The sequence below is a fragment of the Ranitomeya imitator genome, chromosome 5 (assembly GCF_032444005.1).
Source record: "Ranitomeya imitator isolate aRanImi1 chromosome 5, aRanImi1.pri, whole genome shotgun sequence".
NCBI lineage: Eukaryota > Metazoa > Chordata > Amphibia > Anura > Dendrobatidae > Ranitomeya > Ranitomeya imitator.
The window spans coordinates 145773839-145798859 of NC_091286.1; the positions used below are offsets into that span (position 1 = coordinate 145773839).

At 49.2% G+C, this 25021-nt stretch overlaps 1 protein-coding gene across 1 annotated transcript in view; it reads right to left on the reverse strand.

The window, feature by feature from the left end:
• Positions 1–957: 957 nt before the first annotated feature.
• The window catches only part of TCP1 (t-complex 1), a 75948-nt gene continuing 51884 nt past the window's right edge, over positions 958–25021 (reverse strand). The window contains exons 9-12 of the mRNA XM_069769201.1: positions 15269–15392; positions 7836–8028; positions 2897–3060; positions 958–1305 (exon numbers count right to left, since the gene is read on the reverse strand). Coding sequence (XP_069625302.1) covers positions 1092–1305; positions 2897–3060; positions 7836–8028; positions 15269–15392 — 695 coding nt within the window. The 3' untranslated portion in view covers positions 958–1091. The remainder of the gene's footprint in view (positions 1306–2896; positions 3061–7835; positions 8029–15268; positions 15393–25021) is intronic.

Genomic DNA, 25021 nt, shown 5'->3' on the forward strand with positions numbered 1-25021 from the left:
AAAACAGGTAGTCTGAAAATAAAGTATGTATCACTTTAAACACCAAAAACATTGCTGGAAGTGCCAGAGAAAGTTCCTACCCATAGTTTCCATTGCAGTAGCCCAAGTGTACAGCCCCGACGCGTTACACATGGGCTTCCTCGGGGGGCCGTGAGTGGGTGGGTTAGATGGCCCCCGAGGAAGCCCACGCGTCAGGGCTGTACACTCAGGCTACCGCAGTGGAGACTATGGGTAAGAACTACATAGGCAGTTCCTGGGTTTAACACCTGTGAAATCTGCTATTCTACTCTGTCTGTGAACTCTTGCTGCTAATAATTTGTTTGCTTTATATGTAACTTAAAAAATAAATTATGATTCTAATTTTATTTGGGACTTTTTGTGCTCTTTTTCTCTTGTGTGGAATGGCTATCAGAGTGTCCTGTGCCACTGTAGCACCCCTACCATGATTTAAAGGGAGATAGTGAATTAGGAAATGAGGTTTGTTTTGACGTTTTTGTTAGGGATTAAGTTCCTGCTTGGCGATAGGTGCAGAACCTATATATGGATGTTTAGGGTAGACAAGGTGACTTTAGATCTGCCTAAGGGTCTCCATTCCCCCCTTCCCTAGTGTTTTGCTCCCTTCCCCTCTTCCCTTCGGGTTGCACTTAGTCTTCCCACACTGTGCGTGACAGGGGCTTGGGCCATATGCATCCCACGGGAGGGGGCATGGGCTGCTGTCTGTCCCTGGGACTTGGAGAGCAGAGCAAGCTGACTGCCAACAAAGTACAACCTGATGTTGGTACTGGCCAGATTCAGGATGTACTCTTTCATGGCATGCATCCCAGGATACAATAGTGAACACTGTATGTGGTGCGCTTTAGTGCTAGAAGCAATTAAAGGGGCTTCAGCTGGCAAAACAAACGTGACCACCGGAGAAAATGACAATGATGTTTCAACTGAATAATAAAAGTAGAAAAATTAGCTCACACTTTATGTTTATTATTGTTTGGGTGATGTATTTTTGGTACAAAACCAAGAAGTGCAAGACAAACAAAGTTACTAGTTATAAATTACAGTAATACAAAAAGGAAAGCTCAGGTTTCTATGACACATTAGCCTTCAATTGATCCAGATTGCACTGCCTCATGATATTTGCCTTTATCCTCTCTACTTTCTGGATGCAATTTGATGAGATCATCAATCCGCAGGATTGTAATTGCAGCTTCTGTGGCAAACTTTAGGCTTTTTGTCTTGACAACAGTGGGTTCAAAGACTCCTGCCTGCTTGCTATCCCTCGGCTTTCCATTCAGCAAGTCAAGACCGATCCTGGAGAAAATACCAAATTGAATAAGTCAAAATCATTTTCAGACATTAAGAGATATAGGCTACATCTGTAGCTCCAGTAATGTGAATTTCCATTCAATGATTGCAAGCAGAAAACTTGAAAACCATGAGCAGTAGGTACACAAAGTACATTAGAAAACGGCATAACTTCTCATTTTATAATCAATGGACATTTTTTTTTGCCGCCACCTAACACCTAAAGTCCTCCTTAGGTTACAGGGAATCTGCCAGCCCCCTGGACACAAGCTATTACGATAGGCATACAATACAATGGTTAAACCAGTCTTACCTGTATGCCTCATAGCTGCGGTATGGATGTTGAGAAATATACTTAATGTTTTATGTTAATGATTTCTTCCAGGCTCCAGGGTGTGTAGTGCCTGGAAGAAATCCCTGCCTCCTCCCTTCATTACAATAGCATCCCCCTCCCATGCACGTCACACTAATATGTGACATGCAGTTACGGCATGGTAATCCAGAGCATGCGCAGTTATGGGTGACTTATCCGCCCGTCCATGGGCAGTGTCTTCATTCTGCTTCTGCGCAATGACTCGCTTTTGCAGATGCAGGGTGAAGACACTGCCCATAGAAGGAGCCTGGAAGAAATCATTACCATATCAGATTAAGAGTGCATTTCTCAACATCTAGACCACAGCTATGAAGCATACAAGACTAGTTTAACAATTTTATTACCTGTATGCCCATAGTAATAGCTTAGCAGATCAATGACCGCAGTTTGGTTGCTGCACTTATGTCATGCCCATGCTGGATATTAAATCCACCGGCATAGGATGTAGTAGTGCCGGTCTGGTGTGCAAGTTTAACCCCACTTTCTTAGGCTAAGTTCACATTAGCGTCTCTGTGCAAACGCATACCAAAATGCATTCAAAAGCATGGTTACGCTGTGGTTTTTATCCGCATCAGTTTACGCATGATGCTAAAAAAAAACACTGCGTTTGAATGCAATTTTGCCTGCGTTTGCGTGGATTATGCGCATGCGTTTGATATTTCCAGGAGGGCGTGTCTAAATTTGCGTGTCCTTCACATATTCAGTCCGAAATACGCAAGTGCATCGAACCATGCGTATGTCTGCGCTAAATTGACGCCTCAAAAAATGCAATATGTGAACGCATGTCCCTGCGTATACAATGTTAAACATATGTACGCAAGATGCATGCGGATCGGTACGCAGGTATACACTGCGCACACATACGCAAATGTGAACCCGGCCTAAGACTTATTAATAAGGGACTGTCCACTGCTAATATTTTACTACAGTAGTAACTTATGGGCCAAAGACCCTAAAATGTGGAAGGAAAACCTGTCCAAAACATGTTTTGCTGCTGAACAGCAATTCAGTTCACACCTAAAGGCCTATAAACTGAGGAATTACATATGAATACAAACATATGTAGAAATCCAAGTTGAAGAACATCAAACTTGGCATGTAATCAGGAAAAAAAAAATAATCACACGCTTAGCTGGTGATATGATAGGGCTCAGCTTTAATTACTAGCTGTACATTAAAAACCATAGATGCACACAAACTAAAGTAATGAGCTTAGTTCCTTACCACTTCAGATTTTTACGCTCTGGGTTCACTTGGGCTTCATTATGGAAAGCTCGCAGCTTTGCAACCAGGTCAGTAGAGTCTTGTGCAGCATTCACAGCCAGGGTTTTTGGAATAACCAGAAGTGCTCTTGCAAACTCTGCAATTGCAAGTTGTTCCCTAGAGCCCTGAAAGCAGAATAAGTCAACAACTTTCGTCAAAAGTGTGGTAAAGGAGCAGGAAGTACCGATGAGCGAGCGTGCACGCCACTTCAGTGAGCATAGGGGTGCGCTGCATGGCATCGAGTGTAGTGGGTGCTTGAGAGCCACACTCGAGTCCCTCCTGGCACATTTCACAGCTATTAAACATGCAGGGATTGCCTGTGTATGGCAGGCATTCCCTGCTTGTTTTTTGGCCAACAGCCCAGTAACATGCGGGGGCCTTGAGTGTGGCGCTCGAGCACCCGTGATACACAATGTGTACCCCAAGCACCCCAATGCTCATTCAAGCTCGCTCATCACAAGTAGATGGTGGTGGGTTCTGGTGTATGATAGACATATTCCATGATAAATACTCTGCATTTCCCTGCCGGCACACCCCAACAGTATTTACAGTGCTCCATTGTCTCCCTATCACTGGTTTCACATGACAGTGGTGGGCCGCAGTGGTCAGGTAGGTAATCAGGAATGTCAGTACAACAGAAAACAGACCGGCAGAAAGTGGCACCTTACTTTAGGACACCCATCCATGGCCCAATTTTGCACCTATGTCAATAGTGTAGTAGCTTGCTGCCTACTTTTCACAGATTTTTTGCTGTTGGCATTTCCATAGTTTTAGCTGTACAAGTATGTGGGTTTGTATTTTTTAAATTTGATGAAATAAGAAAACCATTGTCTGCCTTTCTTGCCAAGTACACAGCATGCTCCGAGCACAGATATAGTCACAAAACATAAGAATTCAATATTTTTTTTTTTTGTTTAAATAGTTTTTTATTGAAAGCAAATGTGAACAGTACAATTTATGCATTTTCCAGTATTTTGCAAAATTTTAACATTTTCCAAGCCCCCAACAATCCCAACAAAACCCAACCCCCCCCCTCCCCTGACAGCTCATACCCAGTTATACTTTTGTTACCAGTATTGATGGTTCTTTGAGCCATTTGACTCACTTATGTCCGCTTGTTCCTCTAGCACTCTCTTCCTTTCAGAGGCCCTCATCCTCCCATTTCCCATAACTACTATCCCAGCTCGAGCCACGGAGACCACATTTTGTCAAATGTTTCTATTTTCCCACGTCTTTTATAGACCCCCTTTTCCAAATTGAGACCATATTTAACATAATTCAGGAATTCACCCCTTGTAGGTGGTTCCTCTTTGATCCAGTTCCTTGCTATTACCTTCCTTGCCATATATAATAGCCTAGCTATTGCTATCTTCCAGATGTTATCCACTCTAATTTCCTCTACATATCCTAGTATACACACTATCGGATCCCTCGGCACTCTGCATTTATACGCCCCTTCCACACGGCTCATTACCACCAACCAGAAAGCAACCAGTCTTGGACATGTCCACATCATGTGGTATATTCCTGCATTCTCAGTCCCACATCTCGGGCATTCGGAGTCAGCACGCAACCCCGCTCTGTGCAACACTTCCGGTGATTTATAGACTCTGTGTAAGATGTACAGCTGCGATAGTCTGTACGGCTCACTCAGTGACACTCGTGGAACCCACTCCAACACCGACTCCCAGGTTTCATCCTCCATTGGGCCTAAATCTCTTTCCCATTTCGCTCTCGCTTTTAAAGGGAAGTCTAGCAGATGTGCATGTAGAAGGTCCTTATAAAGGGTGGTAATGACTCCCCTTGTGGACCCTTCCCCACACACGTATTCCAGAACTATGTCCTCCTGGATCTCAATACCACCACCCTTGTTCTGAGCTTTAAAAGCATGTTTCATCTGAGCATATTGATATTCCCCAGTCGGTCTCAGTCCAAACTCCCCTTGCAGCTGCGAAAAGGACTTTAATCCTTGTTGTTGAATTATCTGAGCCACCAAGTGGATTCCTTTGGCCTGCCACTCCGCCAGCACTCCAAGGGCCGCAAACTCAACCAAATTATTATTAAACCATATCGGTGTAAATTTAGTCAGCCCCGTGACCCCCCGAATCTGTCGCAGTCTGGTCCATAATTTATATATCAAAAACATAGTTGGGTATAATTTCCCCAATGCATCCAAGGAACCATCCTCCAGACACTGCGCTACCGGTCGTCGGTCCGTCATCCCCTCCATCAAGTGCTGTACCAAGAATTCAATATTTTTAATAAATCCACTGATTATCACTGGCTTCATATTCAGAACCTGATCAATATACAATATAAACCTGGTGGTGGACCAAGTAAAAAGTTACCTAATATTTACAGCAGGTATTTATTTTACATTTTGCTACATTTTTTAAGTAAAAAAAAAAAAAAAACAGAAAAAAAAGTCATTTAGTTTTATCAAAACCCCCAGGGACATGGGCAACAATAACATAGTAACATAGTAACATAGTTAGTAAGGCCGAAAAAAGACATTTGTCCATCCAGTTCAGCCTATATTCCATCATAATAAATATCTACGTCCTTCTACAGAACCTAATAATTGTATGATACAATATTGTTCTGCTCCAGGAAGACATCCAGGCCTCTCTTGAACCCCTCGACTGAGTTCGCCATCACCACCTCCTCAGGCAAGCAATTCCAGATTCTCACTGCCCTAACAGTAAAGAATCCTCTTCTATGTTGGTGGAAAAACCTTCTCTCCTCCAGACGCAAAGAATGCCCCCTTGTGCCCGTCACCTTCCTTGGTATAAACAGATCCTCAGTCAATAGTCTGGCTCTCACTCACTGACTTCAGCATTTTGAGAGCATGTGCTGATCGGGGAAAATATCATTGCGAATGGAGGGGCAGGATGTGAGCTGTGACCATGACTTAAGGTACCGTCACACTAGACGATATCGCTAGCGATCCGTGACGTTGCAGCGTCCTGGCTAGCGATATCGTCCAGTGTGACAGGCAGCAGCGATCAGGCCCCTGCTGTGATATCGCTGGTCGGGGCAGAAAGACCAGAACTTTGTTTCGTCGCTGGATCTCCCGCTGACATCGCTGAATCGGCGTGTGTGACGCCGATTCAGCGATGTCTTCGGTGGTAACCAGGGTAAACATCGGGTTACTAAGCGCAGGGCCGCGCTTAGTAACCCGATGTTTACCCTGGTTACCATTGTTAAAGTAAAAAAAACAAACACTACATACCTACCTACCGCTGTCTGTCCTCGGCGCTCTGCTTCTCTGCTCTGGCTGTGAGCGCCGGGCAGCCGGAAAGCAGAGCGGTGACGTCACCGCTCTGCTTTCCGGCCGCTGTGCTTACACAGGGCAGAGAAGCACAGCGCCGAGGACAGACACGGAAAGTAAGTATGTAGTGTTTGGTTTTTTTACTTTAACGATGGTAACCAGGGTAAACATCGGGTTACTAAGCGCGGCCCTGCGCTTAGTAACCCGATGTTTACCCTGGTCACCGGCATCGTTGGTCGCTGGAGAGCTGTCTGTGTGACAGCTCTCCAGCGACCAAACAGCGACGCTGCAGCGATCCGGATCGTTGTCGGTATCGCTGCAGCGTCGCTCAGTGTGACGGTACCTTAATTTAATAGTGGACCATGGATATCTATTGAATGTAAAGTTGGTAATTTTCAAAGCAACACACTCCTCGGTTGCTTCATTGAGGGACACAGGAAACCATGGGTATACCCTACTACACCAGGCGGCCAAAAGATATTTTAAAGAAAAAAAAGTGTCTGCTCCTCCTCACCCGGCTGTATCGGCCTATTGGCACCGAGGTGGACAAGGTGGATTTACATCTGCTATCCTCTTCCTCATTGTGGAAGGAAACTGTACTACCTTCATTCTGTCCTCCTTCCATTCATCCAGAGGAGCAATCCTCACACAATTTGTATTTGGTCATGGACATGCGTCACTACTTGTGACAGCGGTATTTAGACATTGAGATTCTGTCTGTCATTCCAGGAGGACCTAGTCCCGTTGAAGTGCTGCGTGCACGAAATGGCCGTCGTCCGTTTGTCTCCACATCCCTCCCTGCTGTGTCACAGTATGTCCGAATAAAGGTATGACACTTCTAAACCGGTGAGTGCGCTCCACTTTTTTTTGCTTTTTTCATGAACTATTGTCTTATTTAACAGTTAATAAAATTGTCAGAAAACGTGATGTCCTATGACAAAACAGAGGTCATTTTCAGATTCAGCGAGCTTAAAAACGAAGATTACGTGGAATAACCAAAACAGCTGTTGAAAAAATTATTTTTTGCAGACCAGTGTTACTTTTATACTTTGATAGAGGGCGATTTGAACTTTTATATTTTTTAAAATTTCTTTTAATCCTTTTTACTTCTTACATCCTTCAATAACCTCGTTATAAGACTTGAAGCTACGATTATCTGATCTCTTGTGCTACAGATAGCCCTGCTATGTGTAGCAAAAATGCTCATTTGCTTTGAGTACCAGCCACTGGGTGGCGCTCATAGTTCGTCAATGACAACCACAGGGGTCTCCATCATGCCCTGGGTTGTCTTGGCAACCCATCAGCATCCCACGGTCATGTGACAGGGAACCCGGTGGGCAGAGCCAATAACACACATCCGATTTTGCTCAAGTAAATTGCCGCTGTCAGTTTGACAACGGCATTTCACATGTTAACAGCCATGGGGGGGGAACATCGAGATTCCACTCATGACTGTTAAAGTCACATGACAGATGATCAGATCATCTGTCATGTGCCCGAAAAGGTGTGGGCACCAAAGAAAGGGGAGGCGACCCATGATACACCTATATGTCATGGGTCGAAAAGGCGTTAAAGACCAGATAAAATAAAATAAATTAAAAATAAATTTCTATAAAGCTCCATGCTTACCATGCTAGTAGCATAGTTCTCAAGATAAATGGAAAGAGCAGCTTCCACAGCGCCTCCGCCTGGCACGACAGATTTTGATTCTAATACTCTCTTCACTACACAAAGGGCATCATGGACAGATCGCTCCATCTCATCACACATGAAGTCGTTGGCACCGCGAAGAATGATGGATGCACATGTTCGGGCCTTTGTACTGTAAGAATTATGCAATTAATATACCATTTTATGAACAAATGAAAGGACTCTACTATACCTTAGTTATACCTTCACATGTCCCCAAAAGCTGATTGAGCCTTGATGCAGGTATATATATGAAATCCCTGTGGTTACTAGCGAATATGACTCATCTATAGAATATTTAACTAGTACACCAAGTTCTGCAACAATCTTAACATTATACAGTCTCCACATTATAAAGAGAATCTGTCACCATTTTCATGGCATAGCAGCTAAAAATATTGCCTTAAGCGTCTGCTATGCATTCCCTCCATCATTATAGAGCCCCCTGACTTCCCTTCACATAAACGTGTTTTAATGTATCCTGTGATGTATGGTAATTTCTCTGTCCAGTCCGATGGGCGTGGTTTAGGGTCTCTACATCACGCCCATCGGCTGTTTGGTCACCTTCCTACTTCATAGGTAACGCCGCTTGCCCCTTATGTGAAATATAGCCTTGTGCGCCTGCGCAATACCTTTTGCCTAACTGAGGGCAAAGCCAAAAAACAGCAGTGCGCATGTGCTGGCAAACGTAGTTCCGGTACGTGAGCTCATGTAAACTCATGTACCGGAACTACATTTACCAGCACATGCGCACTGCTGTTTTTCAGCTTTGCCTGCAATTGGACAAAGCGTATTGCAGAGGCACACAAGGCTATATTTCTGAGCAGGTGCGAGTTGTCGCACAGGGCAAGAGGCGTTACCTATGAAGTAGGACGGTGACCAACAGCTGATGGGCGTGATGTAGAGACCCTAAACCACGCCCATCAGACTGGACTGAGAAATTAACATACAGTGCGGGACACATTAAAACAGGATTTTTGGTTGCTTACCGTAAAATCTGTTTCTCGGAGCCTTCATTGGGGGACACAGGAACCATGGGTGTATGCTGCTGCCACTAGGAGGCTGACACTATGCAAATAAAAAAGTTAGCTCCTCCTCTGCAGTGTACACCCTACCGACAGGAAGTAGGATATTCAGTTAGTGAGAAAGCAGTAGGAGAAGCAACGTGTAAAAGAGAAAGAATAATAATATTATAATAATAATAAACTTTATCTACATAGCGCCAACAAATTCCACGGCGCTCCATAGATTAACGGTTTCAAACACTCAGAGTGTTCAAAGAACTCAAACGTATATAGTAAACAGAGCTGTTCAACTTGGGAGGGTGCTGTGTCCCCCAATGAAGGCTCTGAGAAACAGATTTTACGGTAAGCAACCAAAAATCCTGTTTTCTCTATCGCCTTTCATTGGGGGGACACAGGAACCATGGGACGTCCCAAAGCAGTCCCTGGGGTGGGAAAAAACAGACTTCCATCAGGTCCGAGGACTCACCACTGCCGCCTGCAGGATCCTTCTGCCCAGGCTGGAGTCCGCCGTAGTTCGGCGAAACGTGTGGATGGAAGACCAGGTTGTCGCTTTGCAAAGCCGTCGGCGAAAGCCCCGTGACCCACTGGAAGCGCCGACTGCCCGGGTAGAGTGAGCCTTTATCTCAGGAGGGGGCACGCTTGTTCTTGACCCGGTAAGCTTCCAAAGATGCCGTTCTGATAGAGCGAGCAATAGTCGCCTTGGAAGCCGGCAGGCCTCTACGCACGCCATCAAGGATGACGAAAAGAGAATCCATCTTCCGGAAAGCGGCCGTGCTAGCCAGGGAGATCCTCACTGCCCTGACGAGGCCGGCTGTTCAACAATCGCTCCAGAGGATTAGTCGGGAGCTGGACAAAAGGAAAGGTAGAACAATGTCCTCGTTGAGGTAGAAAGATGAAAACCACCTCGAGAAAGGAAGGAAGGCGGAGGCCTGGGACCACCTTGTCCTGGTGGAAAATCAAGAAAGGAGGTCGGTAAGAAATGGCCGCCAACTCGAAAATGCGGCGGATCGAAGAGATGGACCTGAGAAAAGCCACCTTCCGAGATAGAACTGACAGGGAAAACTCCCTGAGAGGCTCGAAGGGGGGAACCCCTAAGAACAACCAAGACAACCTTTAAATCCCATGAATCCACAGAGGCCCTGTACGGAGGGACAGCGTGGGCTACTCCTTGAAGGAAGGTCTTAACCTGTGGCTGAGAAGATAACGTCTTCTTAAAGGGAAGAAGAGCGCAGGAACCTGGCCCTTTAGGGAACTGAGAGCGAAGCCCGAATCCAGTCCTGCCTGAAGGAAAAACAAATGGAAGGCAGGGAAAAGGGACATAGGTGAAAAGCGGTTGGGCTTGCATCAACGAAAGTAAGCCTTCCAGGTACGATAGTAGATACTGGAAGAAGACGAAGGCTTCCCAGCCTGGATTATAGAGTGACTCATCTGGGCCGAAAGGCCGGACGCTTTTAGAACTGTGGAGTCCACAGCCACACCGTTAAACTAAGCGACCGATAATTCGGGTGGCAGATCGGACCCTGAGACAGCAGATCGGGTTCGTTTGGAAGGCATCAGGGGTGTCCGCAAAAAAGTTGACGATGTCTGCAGACCAAGACCTCCTGGGCCAATCCGGGACGATCAGAATGACCGGCACCCATCCCGCCTTGATCGTTTGACAGCTTGGAAAGCAAGGGAAGGCGCGGGAACCGATAGGGGAACACGAAGTGCGACCAAGGAATGGCCAGAGTGTCAACACCACTGTGAGAGGATCACGGGACCCTGGGCCGACCCAAGGGACCTTCCTGATCAATCGGGATGCCATGAGGTCCACCTCTGGAGTCCCCCATTGAAGAGCAATCCGATAGGAAACCTCCTGAAATACCGTTCCCCTGCCGCGAGGCCCTCGCGGCCGAGGAAGTCGGCGGCCTAAAAGTCAACGCCGGGGACCTGCACTGCGGAGCTCACCAGGACCATTGCCTCTGTCCAAAGGAGAATCCTGGAATCTCGGCCGAGGCCAGAGAACGCCGAGTCCACCCCTGGTGGTAGACATATGCCACTGCTGTGTCATTGTCTGTCTGGATTCGAATTGGCAGGCTGCTGAGAATCCTTACCCAGTGAAGGAAAGACAGAAAGATGATCCGGAACTCGAGGACATTGATCGGCAAAGAGGACTCCTGCGCCGACCAACAACCCTGAAAGAACAGGAGACAAAGCCCCGTGCCTCCGCCGGGCGGGCTGGCGTCCGTCGTCACCACCTGCCAGGGAACTGGAAGGAAGTATATGTTGTGAAGGATCTACCCTGGGATAAGAGAAGAGACCACGGCCACCAATCGAGGAACCATTTGACCCGGGAGGAAGCCGGATCGGACGATGCAGGGAGAAGACAGACCTGTCCCCTGTGATAGAATAGCCTGCTGAAGAAGTCTTGAATGAAACGGGCGAAGGGAAAATTGCTTCCATTGTTGCAACCAACCTCCTTAGGGCCTTTAAAGGCCCATCGGAAAGGAGGGATATCCTGTCTTCGGGAAGGAAGACTCTGGTCCGACAAGTGTCGAAGAACATGCCCGGAGATATGAGGCGCTGAACAAGATGGAACTTCTTCCTGTTGACGAGCCACCCGCAACGGCTAGAATGGCGGGAAAGATGGATAGACTTTCAGGAGCCTGAAACTGAAATTCCTGAGCCTCCATGGAAGCGATTACTGAACGAGGGAATATCATCCTGAAGTGTCTCCGACGAAACTTCCTGTTCAGCAAATTGAGATCCGGACTGGGACGAACCTTGTCGTCCTCTGTCAGTACAAAAAGATTTGAAGAGAGGCCTGTGAACCGTTGAACCGTTCCTGTTCTGGGACGGGAACAATTACCCCGGATTTAAGGAGGGAAACAATGGCTGTAAAGAAACCCGGGACTAGCGGGGTCTCTTGGAGGTTGGCATTCGAAGAAAACGATCCCAGGACCGTGGATTGAAGATATTGTATCTAGAGGATACAAGTGCCCTGGCCCATGCGTCCTCTACTCAGGAGACCCAGACATCCCTGAGGAACAGGAGAAACGGGCTGGGGTCTAGTCGTGGGTCGAGCCTAGGTGGAACTTCCAGTACTGGACCTGGATAATCCGCCTTAGGAGTAGCGGGCACGCCAGGAAAGAGAGAGACGAAGAATACCGTCTTCCCTTAACGTGCCTGTGGCCTCTGCTGTTGCGAAGAGGAATCCGATGCCGCGAAACTACGAAAGAGGTCGAAAAGACCGGAGTAGCCGCCTAAGGGGAAGTGGGCAAGGTCTGGAGAAGGGGACTGGTGCCGCCAGTGGCGTCCTTAATTTGGTCCAGCTTGGAACCGAAAGGACGTGAACCTTGAAGAGGCAGGCTCGTAAGGGACTTCTTTGACTCTTGAGCCAAACAGTGTGAAGGCTGGCAACAACACTACTGGGCTCCTGTGCGGCAGAAGACGCGACGTCCAGGGAAGAAATTATTCCCCGGCGTGAGTAATCTGGGTGGCAAGTTCCGCCAGCCGGCCTGATGGAGCTCCAGCTTGAATGCCCCAACGGAGTTGTTTAGCCCCTCAGATACAGACTTCGAAACCCAAGTGGAAGCCAAAGCCGGGCATTGGGATGATGCGGCAGTTTTGAAAGCCCACTTCACAAAAGATTCCATGATCCAATCGATGGAATCTTTCAGAGCCGCCCCACCGGGCAGCGTAAGGACTGTGTTGGTGGCAGGTCTAGCAGCCGACGGATCCACAGGGGGAGAGGTCGCTCTCTAACGCCTCTTATTCCGGTTGGCAATGAGATCCGGAGGAAAGAGATCTGAGACTCCAAGACGCTTTTCTCTTTGAGAACGTCTGGTCGAATTTGCTCTCTCTCTGGCCAGAAGCTCCTCGAATTCAGGATGAGGAGCAAATACCTTGGGAGGTAGATTAGACCGTCTAAACGAAACCGCCTGATCTGCGGGTTTCGTAGAGGAATCTTTGATGCCACAGGTCTGATTGGTCGCTCCAATGAGGCTTTGAACCATATCCCTCATCTTAGCGATTTGGTTCGAATCCGGCCTCAAATTATCCTCCGAAGGCGCATCAGAGAAAAGCCTCGCCTGACTCTGGGGGGAAAGACCAGGGGGAAGTCGACCACAGAGAAGGACCGTGGGGCGAAGTGGACCGAGAAGAGAACTCAGACCGGCGTTCCTGTCTGGATCTTTCGCGGCCTGTATTAGAAGTCTCGGACAGAGCATCTTGCGACCCGCTGGCTACTACGGAAGTCTGCAGGGGCAACCGATCTAGCACAGACACAAGGGTCTGGGACACCCGTGTGAGAACCGCTACTGACTGATAGAGACAAAGAGGATGGGGACTTTGCTCTGAGGCGGAGCAGCAGGGGGGGTGGGGGGTGGGGTCCTGGGCGGTGAGCATAATGTGGGTTGCTGCAGGCCTGTCTGAGAAAAGGTAGGAGGCCGGAAGCGACCTCCCTTAAAATTAGACCGAACGGGTCGAGGAAAAAAATCAGAAGGGGAGAGTATCAGTCCGCGGTGCAGAGCTACACATGGCAGACGCTGCGGTGGGCATAAGGCAAACACGCAAAGTGTTAGACTAAGGCAGAAGAGGGAGGACAAAAGCGACTTCCCTTAAGATTAGACATGGCGAAGGAACCCCTGAAGAAGCCAGAAGGTTAGGGGACAAGAAGCTGAGGAGAGTGTCAGTCTGCAGCAGAGCTACTCACGACAGGTGATGGATGGAAAGCTGCACCTCATGATGTCGATGGTCCTTAACGCAGGGGTGCAGGCAGACAGAGCAGACTTCTGGGACACTCTTCTGTCCGGGACCGGCTGCAATGCTGAGCCGCAATGGATGAGGACGCCAGGCTATGCGCTTTGAGGAGCCAGCGCAAGGCGGCCGTGGTGCCGAAAACAACATCAGGGGCGCAGGAGAAAGTGGGCGGGGCTAACCGCCAAGATGGCGCTGGTGGGCGTAGCTCACCGACTTGACCCAGTCGGGCGGGAGAAAAGCCCGCCTGATATAAGGAGGAAGTAGCGGAGTCGCGGCCGGAAGTAGGCCCCGGGCGAAGCCGGGGCCTAAATTAGAGGCCGGCGTCCACCGGTGCAAGACCGCGGCGCCGGAGCTGTGCGGGTAGGAAGCGGCGCGGCAGCCTGGGACATAAGCATCGCGGCTGCAGAGAGCGGCCGGAGCAGCGCGGCTGCAGGGGCCCGAAGCGGCGCGGCGGCCTGCAAACGCCGCCGCGCTGGCACAGATGGCAGGGGAGCCGCCGCGCTGGCACAGACGGCAGGGGAGCCGCTAAGGGCGGCCGGAATCGTGCTCACAGGGGTCAGAAGTGGCGCGGTAGCCTGTAAAGGCCGCCGCGCCGGAACAGGAGGCAGAACGGCCGCAGCTATGGAAGCGGTGCGGCAGACAGAAAGAGCATGGCCGCCGTGCGGTAAAGGGATCTCGGCCCATGCGCGCAGAAAAAAAGGTCCCTGCAACTGCGTGCAGCTGCCCGTGCAACGGGCGACGACCAGTGGGATCCCCCCCTTTGAAGATCTGTATGGGATGGAATGGAATGGGGAAAATACTCACCTTAAACATCCCACGCCGTTACTGACCTGAAGAGGAATGAGACGTCCAGGGAGCTGATGGACGTCCTCGTCTCCGCAACCGACAGGCTCTGGTAGGCGAGTGGGTGGGGGACGGAGCCAGGACCGGACTTCTGAGCACACTTGTGTGCTAGGATCTTGGTCCTGGAGAGGGATCTATGAGGATACGGGGTGGCAGTACACGCCGTACTCATAGTCCGCTTTGTGGGACTACAGGTGTGACTGTTCACCCTGTATCCCTCCGAAAAAACCTGAAAAGGAACGACGCACATTGAGGTAGATAAGGGTCTAATGAAAGACCCGTGTCCACCTCCTACTGACACTAAGCTAAACTGAATATCCTACTTCCTGTCGGTAGGGTGTACACTGCAGAGGAGGAGCTAACTTTTTTATTTGCATAGTGTCAGCCTCCTAGTGGCAGCAGCATACACCCATGGTTCCTGTGTCCCCCAATGAAAGGCGATAGAGAAAAAACGTTTTTGCAAGTATACAAGGGAGAATCAGGGGGTTCTATAATGACGTAGGGAATGCATAGCAGACGCTTAATAAGGCGATATTTTTAGCTGCCATGCCATAAAAGTGGTGACAGATTCCATTTAAGGAACCTGAACAAGCTCAGCTTTTATTCAGAGACTTATTTATCCATGATACAGAACAATGTTCAAATTCTCCTCTGCAATAAAAAAATTAACAAAAAACGCACTACAAGCAAAAAACCATGTAAATGCGTTTAGCATGGCAACAAAGAAATGGGAATGAATCTTACATTAATTTAAAGAACACTTACTTTTTAACAAGAATCAGCTCATCGTCACATATTCTCTCTTGAACAACCTCTTCAGCTTGTCCCAACATGGATGCCTCAAAGCTTTCTTCACCCTCCAGATTTGCAAGGGTTGAACAAAGAATAGCTGTTGATTCGAAGTATTGAAGAGTCAGGAACAGAAAGCATGAAAAATACCAATTAAGGTTAAATTCACACAGGGCGTTTTCTGCGGCTTTTTTTTTCTGCAGCGAAACCTGATTTCTTAATGATCTATATGAGTAGGACATTCTACTGTCTTTTGAACAACTGTAAATTAAGTACAATATTCTGAGGCCCCAGTTCTTTCGCTATTTGCAGCTCAGATCAAGAAATCAATCACTGGGACCCTGTGGTCTTATCTCTGCATTATATACATATACTAGATTGTGGCCTGATTCTAACGCATCGGGTATTTTACAATATGTATGTAGTTTATTTATGAAGACTTAAGAATAATGCAATGAATACACAGGATTTTCTGGGTAAAATATATATATATTATCAGTGAAGCGGTGTTTAAATCCCGAGCCAATAGCTCTGATTGGTCGCACCTGGCTGCGACCAACCAGCAAAGCGTGGTTCAAATCCCGTGCCAATTCGCGGCCGGACTGCGCCTGTCGCTGATTGGTGGCAGGCAGCTGGCGAGACTAATCAGCGACGCAGGATTTCCGTTACACAGAGAATTAGACGATTATTTAGTAGACACCCGATACGTTAGAATCGGGCCACCATCTAGTATTCATATAAACATTGGTGCTTACATTTATGTTTTAACCCATTGGACACACTGCCATTGTTTTTCTCCTGTCTTTATTTTAAGAGTCAAAACTTTATTAGTCATCTATTGCGGTATGACAGCTTGTTTACTCCAGGATGACTTATAGTTTTCTAAGACACCATTTATTTTACCATATCAAACTTAAAAATGGGGAACATTTTTATTCTCTCCCTCACAGACTGTCCTCCATGCTATTCCCTCCCTCACAGACTGTCTTCCATGTTATTCCCTCCCTCACACACTGTCCTTCATGTTATTCCCTCCCTCACAGACTGTCCTCCATGTTATTCCCTCCCTCACAGACTGTCCTCCATGTTTTTCTCTCCCTCACACACTGTCCTCCATGTTATTATCTCTCTCACACACTGTCCTTCATGTTTTTCTCTCCCTGACACACTGTCCTTCATGTTAGTTATTCTCGTTCTAGTATATGTATGTAGTTTATTTATGAACGCTGATTGGTCGAGGCCGGACGGGCACGACCAATCAGCGACGCGGGATTTTGGTTACAAACAGACACGTAGACAATTATATATATATATATAGATGTTATCCGTGGACGCTGATTCTGCTTTATTGACAGAGAAAAATGAAAGCTCCTGGTTCCTGATCTTCAAGATGAGGACTGGGAGACGATTCTTAAGTCCCCAACTAAGGTATCCCCATCGGCTAATAATAAAATGATCCAAATGTATATAATACACCAATCATGATTGTTCTCTTGTGTCTACAAGACTGGGGAGTTCCACCACTCCTCTTGGGCTAGCTGCACAAAAGCTGTTCTGCCCTGTATGCACACATGGATTTTTCCTCTCTGAACCCTGTTCACACAGGTAATATACAGATGATCAGGTTTTTAAATACATCAGATAGGGATTGCATACATTAGTTAGGACTGCTCTGATATGGGTATACCGTGAAGATTGGTAGAGCAGCTTAGTATACATTTTTTGCAAAAAACGTATCAACCAAATACCCTGTTATTTACATCTTTTACTAGCACTTGCGGATTACTGCAAACATTTTTTCAAACTGAGTGTTTTTGGTTCTACCATTCTCTTTTGTGTCTTCAGGTTTCTTGGTGGTGTGTGAACATGTTCTTACAGACTTGTTCACTGTGCAAGTAGCCCATGTGTTCCTGTTTCCATGATTGTTCTCTTGTGTCTACAAGACTGGGGAGTTCCACCACTCCTCTTGGGCTAGCTGCACAAAAGCTGTTCTGCCCTGTATGCACACATGGATTTTTCCTCTCTGAACCCTGTTCACACAGGTAATATACAGATGATCAGGTTTTTAAATACATCAGATAGGGATTGCATACATTAGTTAGGACTGCTCTGATATGGGTATACCGTGAAGATTGGTAGAGCAGCTTAGTATACATTTTTTGCAAAAAACGTATCAACCAAATACCCTGTTATTTACATCTTTTACTAGCACTTGCGGATTACTGCAAACATTTTTTCAAACTGAGTGTTTTTGGTTCTACCATTCTCTTTTGTGTCTTCAAAATATATATATATATTATCAGTGAAGCGGTGTTTAAATCCCGAGCCAATAGCTCTGATTGGTCGCACCTGGCTGCGACCAACCAGCAAAGCGTGGTTCAAATCCCGTGCCAATTCGTGGCCGGACTGCGCCTGTCGCTGATTGGTGGCAGGCAGCTGGCGAGACTAATCAGCGACGCAGGATTTCCGTTACACAGAGAATTAGACGATTATTTAGTAGACACCCGATACGTTAGAATCGGGCCACCATCTAGTATTCATATAAACATTGGTGCTTACATTTATGTTTTAACCCATTGGACACACTGCCATTGTTTTTCTCCTGTCTTTATTTTAAGAGTCAAAACTTTATTAGTCATCTATTGCGGTATGACAGCTTGTTTACTCCAGGATGACTTATAGTTTTCTAAGACACCATTTATTTTACCATATCAAACTTAAAAATGGGGAACATTTTTATTCTCTCCCTCACAGACTGTCCTCCATGCTATTCCCTCCCTCACAGACTGTCTTCCATGTTATTCCCTGCCTCACACACTGTCCTTCATGTTATTCCCTCCCTCACAGACTGTCCTCCATGTTATTCCCTCCCTCACACACTGTCCTCCATGTTATTCTCTCTCTCACACACTGTCCTTCATGTTTTTCTCTCCCTGACACACTGTCCTTCATGTTAGTTATTCTCGTTCTAGTATATGTATGTAGTTTATTTATGAACGCTGATTGGTCGAGGCCGGCCGGGCACGACCAATCTGCGACGCGGGATTTTGGTTACAAACAGACACGTAGACAATTATATATATATATATATATATATATATATATATATATATATATATATATATATATATATATATATATATATATATATATATATATATATATATATATATGTTATCCGTGGACGCTGATTCTGCTTTATTGACAGAGAAAAATGAAAGCTCCTGGTTCCTGAAGATGAGGACTGGGAGACGATTCTTAAGTCCCCAACTAAGGTATCCCCATCGGCTAATAATAAAATGATCCAAATGTATATAATACACCAATCATATTTAACCCAGTTACGACAATTCAAAATGGGATGGTCTCATTTTTCAGAATGCCTAAGATGCCATACAGTGGATGCAGCTTTTAAACATATGGTATGGGGGATGTCCATTTATCCTATCTTTTTGGAACGAGGTAACTTCGTTATTGACATCTCTTGTACATATCCCCGTCCCTTTGAATTCGTTAGTGTGCTTATTTGGAGCACTGGAGGAAGAGATGTCTGGACACCATGTTCAAATCTTTTTGAGAGAGACTTTTCTTAGCAAGGAAAATATTAGCCTTACGTTGGATGGGCAACACACATCCATCTCTCAGGGCCTGGATTGAGTTGGTAAAACAGATTTTACGGTAAGCAACCAAAAATCCTGTTTCTTGAAGCCTCCATTGGGGGACACAGGAACCATGGGTGTATGCTGCTGCCACTAGGAGGCTGATACTATGCAAATAAAAAAGTTAGCTCCTCCTCTGCAGTGTACACCCCACCGACTGGCATTAAACTCTTCAGTTAGTGAGAAAGCAGTAGGAGAAAAAACAAGGTTGAAAAACCATAACCACAAACTTGAGAACTGTAAACGTGAGAACAGTCAGAACATATAACAAAAACATTGGGAGGGAGCTGTGTCCCCCAATGGAGGCTTCAAGAAACAGATTTTACGGTAAGCAACCAAAAATCCTGTTTTCTTTATTGCCTCTCATTGGGGGACACAGGAACCATGGGACGTCCCAAAGCAGTCCCAAGGGCGGGAAAAACAGACTTCCATCAGGTCAGAGGACTCACCACTGCCGCCTGCAGGATCCTTCTGCCTAGGCTGGCGTCCGCCGATGCGTAGGTATGGACCTTGTAAAATTTGGCGAACGTGTGGATGGAAGGCCAAGTTGCCGCTTTGCACAGCTGTAGGGCGGAAGCCCTGTGGTGCACCGCCCAGGAGGCGCCGACTGCCCGGGTAGAGTGAGCCTTAATCCCAGGAGGGGGCACTCTGTTCTTGACCGGGTAAGCCTCCAAAATTGCCATTCTGATCCATCGAGCAATAGTCGCTTTAGAAGCCGGCTGGCCTCTGCGCGTGCCATCAGGAATGACAAAAAAGGAATCCGTCTTCCGGAAAGTGGACGTTCTGTCCAGATAGATCCTCACAGCCCTGACAAGGTCCAGCTTGTTCAACGATCGCTCCAGAGGATGAGTCGGAGCTGGACCAAAGGAAGGTAGAACGATGTCCTCGTTGAGGTGGAAGGTGGAAACCACCTTAGGAAGAAAAGAAGGTGGGGGCCGGAAAACCACCTTGTCCTGGTGAATGACCAAAAACGGAGGACGGCAAGACAGGGCCGCCAGCTCGGAAACGCGGCGAATGGACGTGATGGCCACAAGAAAGGCTACCTTCCATGATAAAACTGATAGAGGAATCTCCCTAAGAGGTTCAAAGGGAGAAACCTTCAGAACGTCCAGTACCAGGTTTAGGTCCCATGCCTCCACAGGGGCCCTGTACGGCGGGACGGCGTGGGCTACCCCCTGAAAGAAGGTCTTAACCTGTGGCCGAGAGGCCAAGGTCTTCTGAAAGAGGATGGAAAGCGCAGAGACCTGACCCTTCAGGGAACTAAGAGCCAGGCCCGAATCCAGTCCTGCCTGAAGGAAGGCCAAAAGAGAAGGCAGGGAAAAAAACCATAGGCGGAACGCGGTTGGACTCGCACCAACGGAAGTAGGCCTTCCAGGTGCGGTAGTAGATCCTGGAAGACGAAGGCTTCCGAGCCTGAATCATGGTGTGAATCACCCGGTCCGAAAGGCCGGACGCTCTTAGAACCGCGGTCTCAACAGCCACGCCGTTAAACTGAGCGACCGAGAATTCGGGTGGCAGATCGGACCCTGGGACAGCAGATCGGGCCTGTCTGGAAGGCGCCAGGGAGCGTCCGCGAGAAGGTTGACGAGCTCCGCGAACCAAGCTCTCCTGGGCCAATCCGGGGCAATCAGGATGACCGGCACCCCTTTCGCTTTGATCTTCTTCAACAGTTTGGGAAGTAATGGAAGGGGTGGGAACAGGTAGGGCAGCTCGAACTGTGACCAAGGAATGGCCAGAGCATCGACGCCCACTGCGAGAGGATCGCGGGACCTGGAGACGAACTGCGGAACCTTCCTGTTGACTCGGGACGCCGTGAGATCCACATCCGGAGCTCCCCATCGAAGACAAATCTGATGGAAGACCTCCGGATGCAAGGACCATTCCCCTGCCGCGAGGCCCTCGCGGCTGAGGAAGTCGGCGGCCCAGTTTTCCACGCCGGGGATATGCACCGCGGATATCACCGGAACAGTTGCCTCTGCCCAAAGGAGGATCTTGGATACCTCGGCAAGGGCCAAGGAGCTCCGAGTCCCCCCCTGATGATTGACATATGCCACAGCCGTGGCGTTGTCCGTCTGGATCCGGACTGGAAGGCCCCTGAGGATCCTTTCCCAGTGGCGGAGGGACAGAAAGATGGCCCGAATTTCGAGGACGTTGATCGGCAGAGATGACTCCTGCGGCGACCAACGGCCCTGAACCGTCAGGTGGCGAAAAACCGCACCCCAGCCGATCAGGCTGGCGTCCGTTGTCACCACCTCCCAGTGAACCAGAAGGAAGGACCTGCCCTGGGAGATGAGAGGTGACGTCAGCCACCAGTTGAGAGACCGCCTGACCCGAAAGGAGAGTTTGATCGGTCGATCCAGGGAGAAGACCGACCTGTCCCACTGAGACAGAATGGCTTGCTGAAGGGGTCGCGAATGGAATTGGGCGAAGGGAATCGCTTCCAATGTAGCTACCATCCTCCCCAGAACCTTCATGGCCGAACGGAGGGAGGGAGGTCGAGGACCCTGGAGCAAGCGTATGTCCCGACAAAGAGTGGATCTCTTGTCTTTGGGAAGGAAAACTTTGCTCTGACGAGTGTCGAAAAGCATGCCCAGAAAGATGATGCGCTGAGAAGGAATAAGGCAGGACTTCTTCCGGTTTACCAGCCACCCGAAACGGGCTAAGGTGTCGAGAACAATGGACAGGCTTTCGTGGGCCTGAGCGAAGGATGGAGCCTTGATGAGGATGTCGTCGAGATATGGAAATAGGACCAAGCCTCTGACTCTCAAGATGGCCATCAGCGCCGCCATGATCTTCGTGAACACTCTTGGCGCGGTTGCGAGACCGAACGGCAGGGCAACGAACTGAAAATGATCTCGTTGCACTGCGAAGCGCAGGAAACGGTGATGTCCGGGAAATATCGGGACATGGAGGTAGGCGTCCTGGATATCTATTGAGCATAGAAACTCCTGAGCCTCCATGGAAGCAATTACTGAACGAAGGGATTCCATCCTGAAGTGTCTCAGGCGAACCCTCCTGTTCAGCAATTTGAGGTCCAGAATGGGGCGAACTTTGCCGTCTTTTTTCGGTACCACAAAAAGATTCGAGTAGAAACCCGTGAAGCGTTCTTTTTCTGGGACGGGAACGATTACCCCGGATTTGAGCAGAGAAGCGATGGCTGAGAAGAAGCCCGGAACTAGAGCGGGGTCTCTTGGAGGACGGGATTGGAAGAAACGATCCCGAGGTCGGGAAGCGAACTATTTTGTATCCCGAGGATACAACTTCCCTGACCCATGCATCCTCTACTGCAGAAATCCAGACGTCCCTGAAAAGGAGAAGACGGCCGCCCAATCTGGGAGTTGGGCTGGAGTCTTGTCGAGAGTCATGCCGAGGTGGATCTTCCAGTCCTGGGCCTGGAGGATCTACCCTGGGAGAAACGAGGACGCCAGGACGGAGTGGGCCTAAAGGACACCGCCTTCTTCTCTTGACGTGCCTGTGGCCTCTGTTGCTGCTGGGAAAAGGAGTTTGACGCAGCGAAGCGACGAAAAGGCTGAAAAGAACGAAACTGTCGTCTAGGAGGAGGGCGACGAGGCTTAGCCTGGGGGAGAAGAGAACTTGTACCCCCGGTGGCGTCCTTAATTATTTGGTCCAGCTGGGAACCAAAGAGGCGAGAACCCTGGAAGGGCAGACTAGTAAGGGACTTTTTGGAGGACAAGTCCGCCTGCCAGGCCTTGAGCCAAACGGTCCGGCGGATGGCAACGGCATTGCTGGAAGCTTGAGCCGCACAAGACGCGACATCCAGGGAGGCGGAAACCAGGTATTCACCAGCGTGGGAAATCTGGTTGGCAAGTTCCGCTAATTGTGCGGGAGGCGCCCCGTCCAGGATACCTCGCCGAAGATCCTTGGCCCATTTTGAAATGGATTTTGAAGCCCAAGTGGACGCAAAAGCTGGACATAGAGCCGCTGAAGCCGCTTCAAAAGCAGATTTCGCGAAGGATTCTATAACTCTATCGTTTGAATCCTTCAGAGATGCTCCGCCGGACAGTGGAAGCACCGTGTTGGTGGACAGCCTGGACACAGGTGGATCCACTGAGGGAGAGACCGTCCAATTGGCGGTAAGTTCTGGAGAAAAAGGATATAGCACACCCAGGCGTTTTCCCCTCTGAAAACGCCTAGTGGGGTTCTCTCTCTCTCTGGACAAGATTTCCTCGAATTCAGGATGAGGAGCGAAAAATTTAGAAGGTGGTTTGGCCCGTCTAAACGAAACCGCCTGATCTGCGGGTTCCGTAGAGGGATCCTTGATGCCACAGGTTTGGTTTATTGCCCCAATGAGGTTCTGTACTGTCTCACTCATGGTGGCGATTTGGCTAGGATCCAGCTCTGAAATATCCTCCGAAGGCGCATCAGATAATGCCTCGCCAGACTCAGGGGAGGAGGATCGGTGGGACACCAACCGCGGGGGAGTGCCAAGCGGCGAGATGGAGCGCGAAGAGGACTCAGACCGACGTTCCTGTCTGGACCTTTTGTGGCTTATCAAGGAGGGCTCGGGCGGCAGTTCCTGCGACCCGCTGGCCACTGCAGGGGTCTGCAGGGGTAACCGATCCAGCGCGGACACTAGGGTTTGAGATACCCGTGTTAAATCAGCCACCGACTGGGACAGAGGCGGCCCAGCCTGGGATGGGGGGATCACTCTCGGGCGGAACGGCCGGGGGATCCTGGGCAGTGGGAACAATCGGGTTGCTGCAGGACTGACACAGCGGGGAGGACTGACCTGAGGGAAGTTTGCTGTTACAGGACGAACATGCAAAGTACGTGACTAAGGCAGAAGATGAAGTCGGAGGACGAGAGCGGCCCCCTTTAGAGTTAGACATTTTGAAGAGGTCCCTGAAGAAAATGCCAGCAGGTTAGGGGACAGTGGGGCAGAGGAGGGTGTCAGTCTGCAGTGCAGAGCTACTCACGGCAGACGAAAAACCCCGGATACCAGGAGCTGCAGGCCTGGAGGAAGATGCTGTGGATCCCCAGCGCAGATGGCGTGCTGTGTTCCCAGCAAGAGCGCTCTGCGAAGTTTCCCCGGCGCAGGAGCGTGGCACGATGAAGAGAACTCGTGCCCTGAGCGTCCAGCAGCGGCGTGGAGGAAGGGGCGGAGCCAGCCGAGATGGCGCCGGTGGGTGGGGAATGCCGGGCAGAGTTTGTCGGGCGGGAGAAAGCCCGCCCGATGATACCGGAAGTGACGGAGCGCGTCACCGGAAGTAGGCCCCGGGGGAAGCCGGGGCCTAAATTAGCGGCCGGTGACCGCTGAAATGGGTGCCGGCGCCGAGGAAAAGGTGCGGGCGTCCCGTCTGACAGGCGCGGCAGCCGCCGCAGAAACAGCAGAGCGCCGGTGTCGGCGCCGGAAGTAGGCCCCGGGAAGAGCCGGGGCCTACATTAAAAGCCGGCCGCCGCAGGAGACGACCGTGGCCGCTGAAAAGGAGGGACTGCCGTGGAGATAAAAACAGAGCGGCTGTCTGTAGTGGGGGCCGCGCCGCAGAGGAAAGGGTCTGGGGCACCGATTAGAGGTGCAGAGCCACCGTGGGAAGGTAGCGCGGCCGGAATTAAGAGCCGCCGCGCAAAGGATGGGCCCCGGAAATTGTCCCTAATTGCTGGTACAGGAAGGGTGCTGCCGCAGGAATAGCAGTGCGGCCGCAGAAATGCAGGAAGAAGGGAATCCCGAGGCCCCCCAAATACTCACCTAATATCCCACGCCGTCTACTAACCTTAAAAACGTGGAAGATATTAGACGTCCTTGGAGCTGATGGACGTCCTCGTCTCCTCCGACCGACAGGCTCTGGAAGGCGAGTGGGTGGGGGACGGAGCCAGGACCGGACTTCTGAGCACGCTTGTGTGCTAGGATCTTGGTCCTGGAGAGGGATCTATGAGGATACGGGGTGGCAGTACACGCCGTACTCATAGTCCGCTTTGTGGGACTACAGGTGTGACTGCTCACCCTGTATTCCTTCCGAAAACCTGAAAAAGAAACGACGCACATTGAGGTAGATAAGGGTCTAATGAAAGACCCGTGTCCACCTCCTACTGACACTAAGCTAAACTGAAG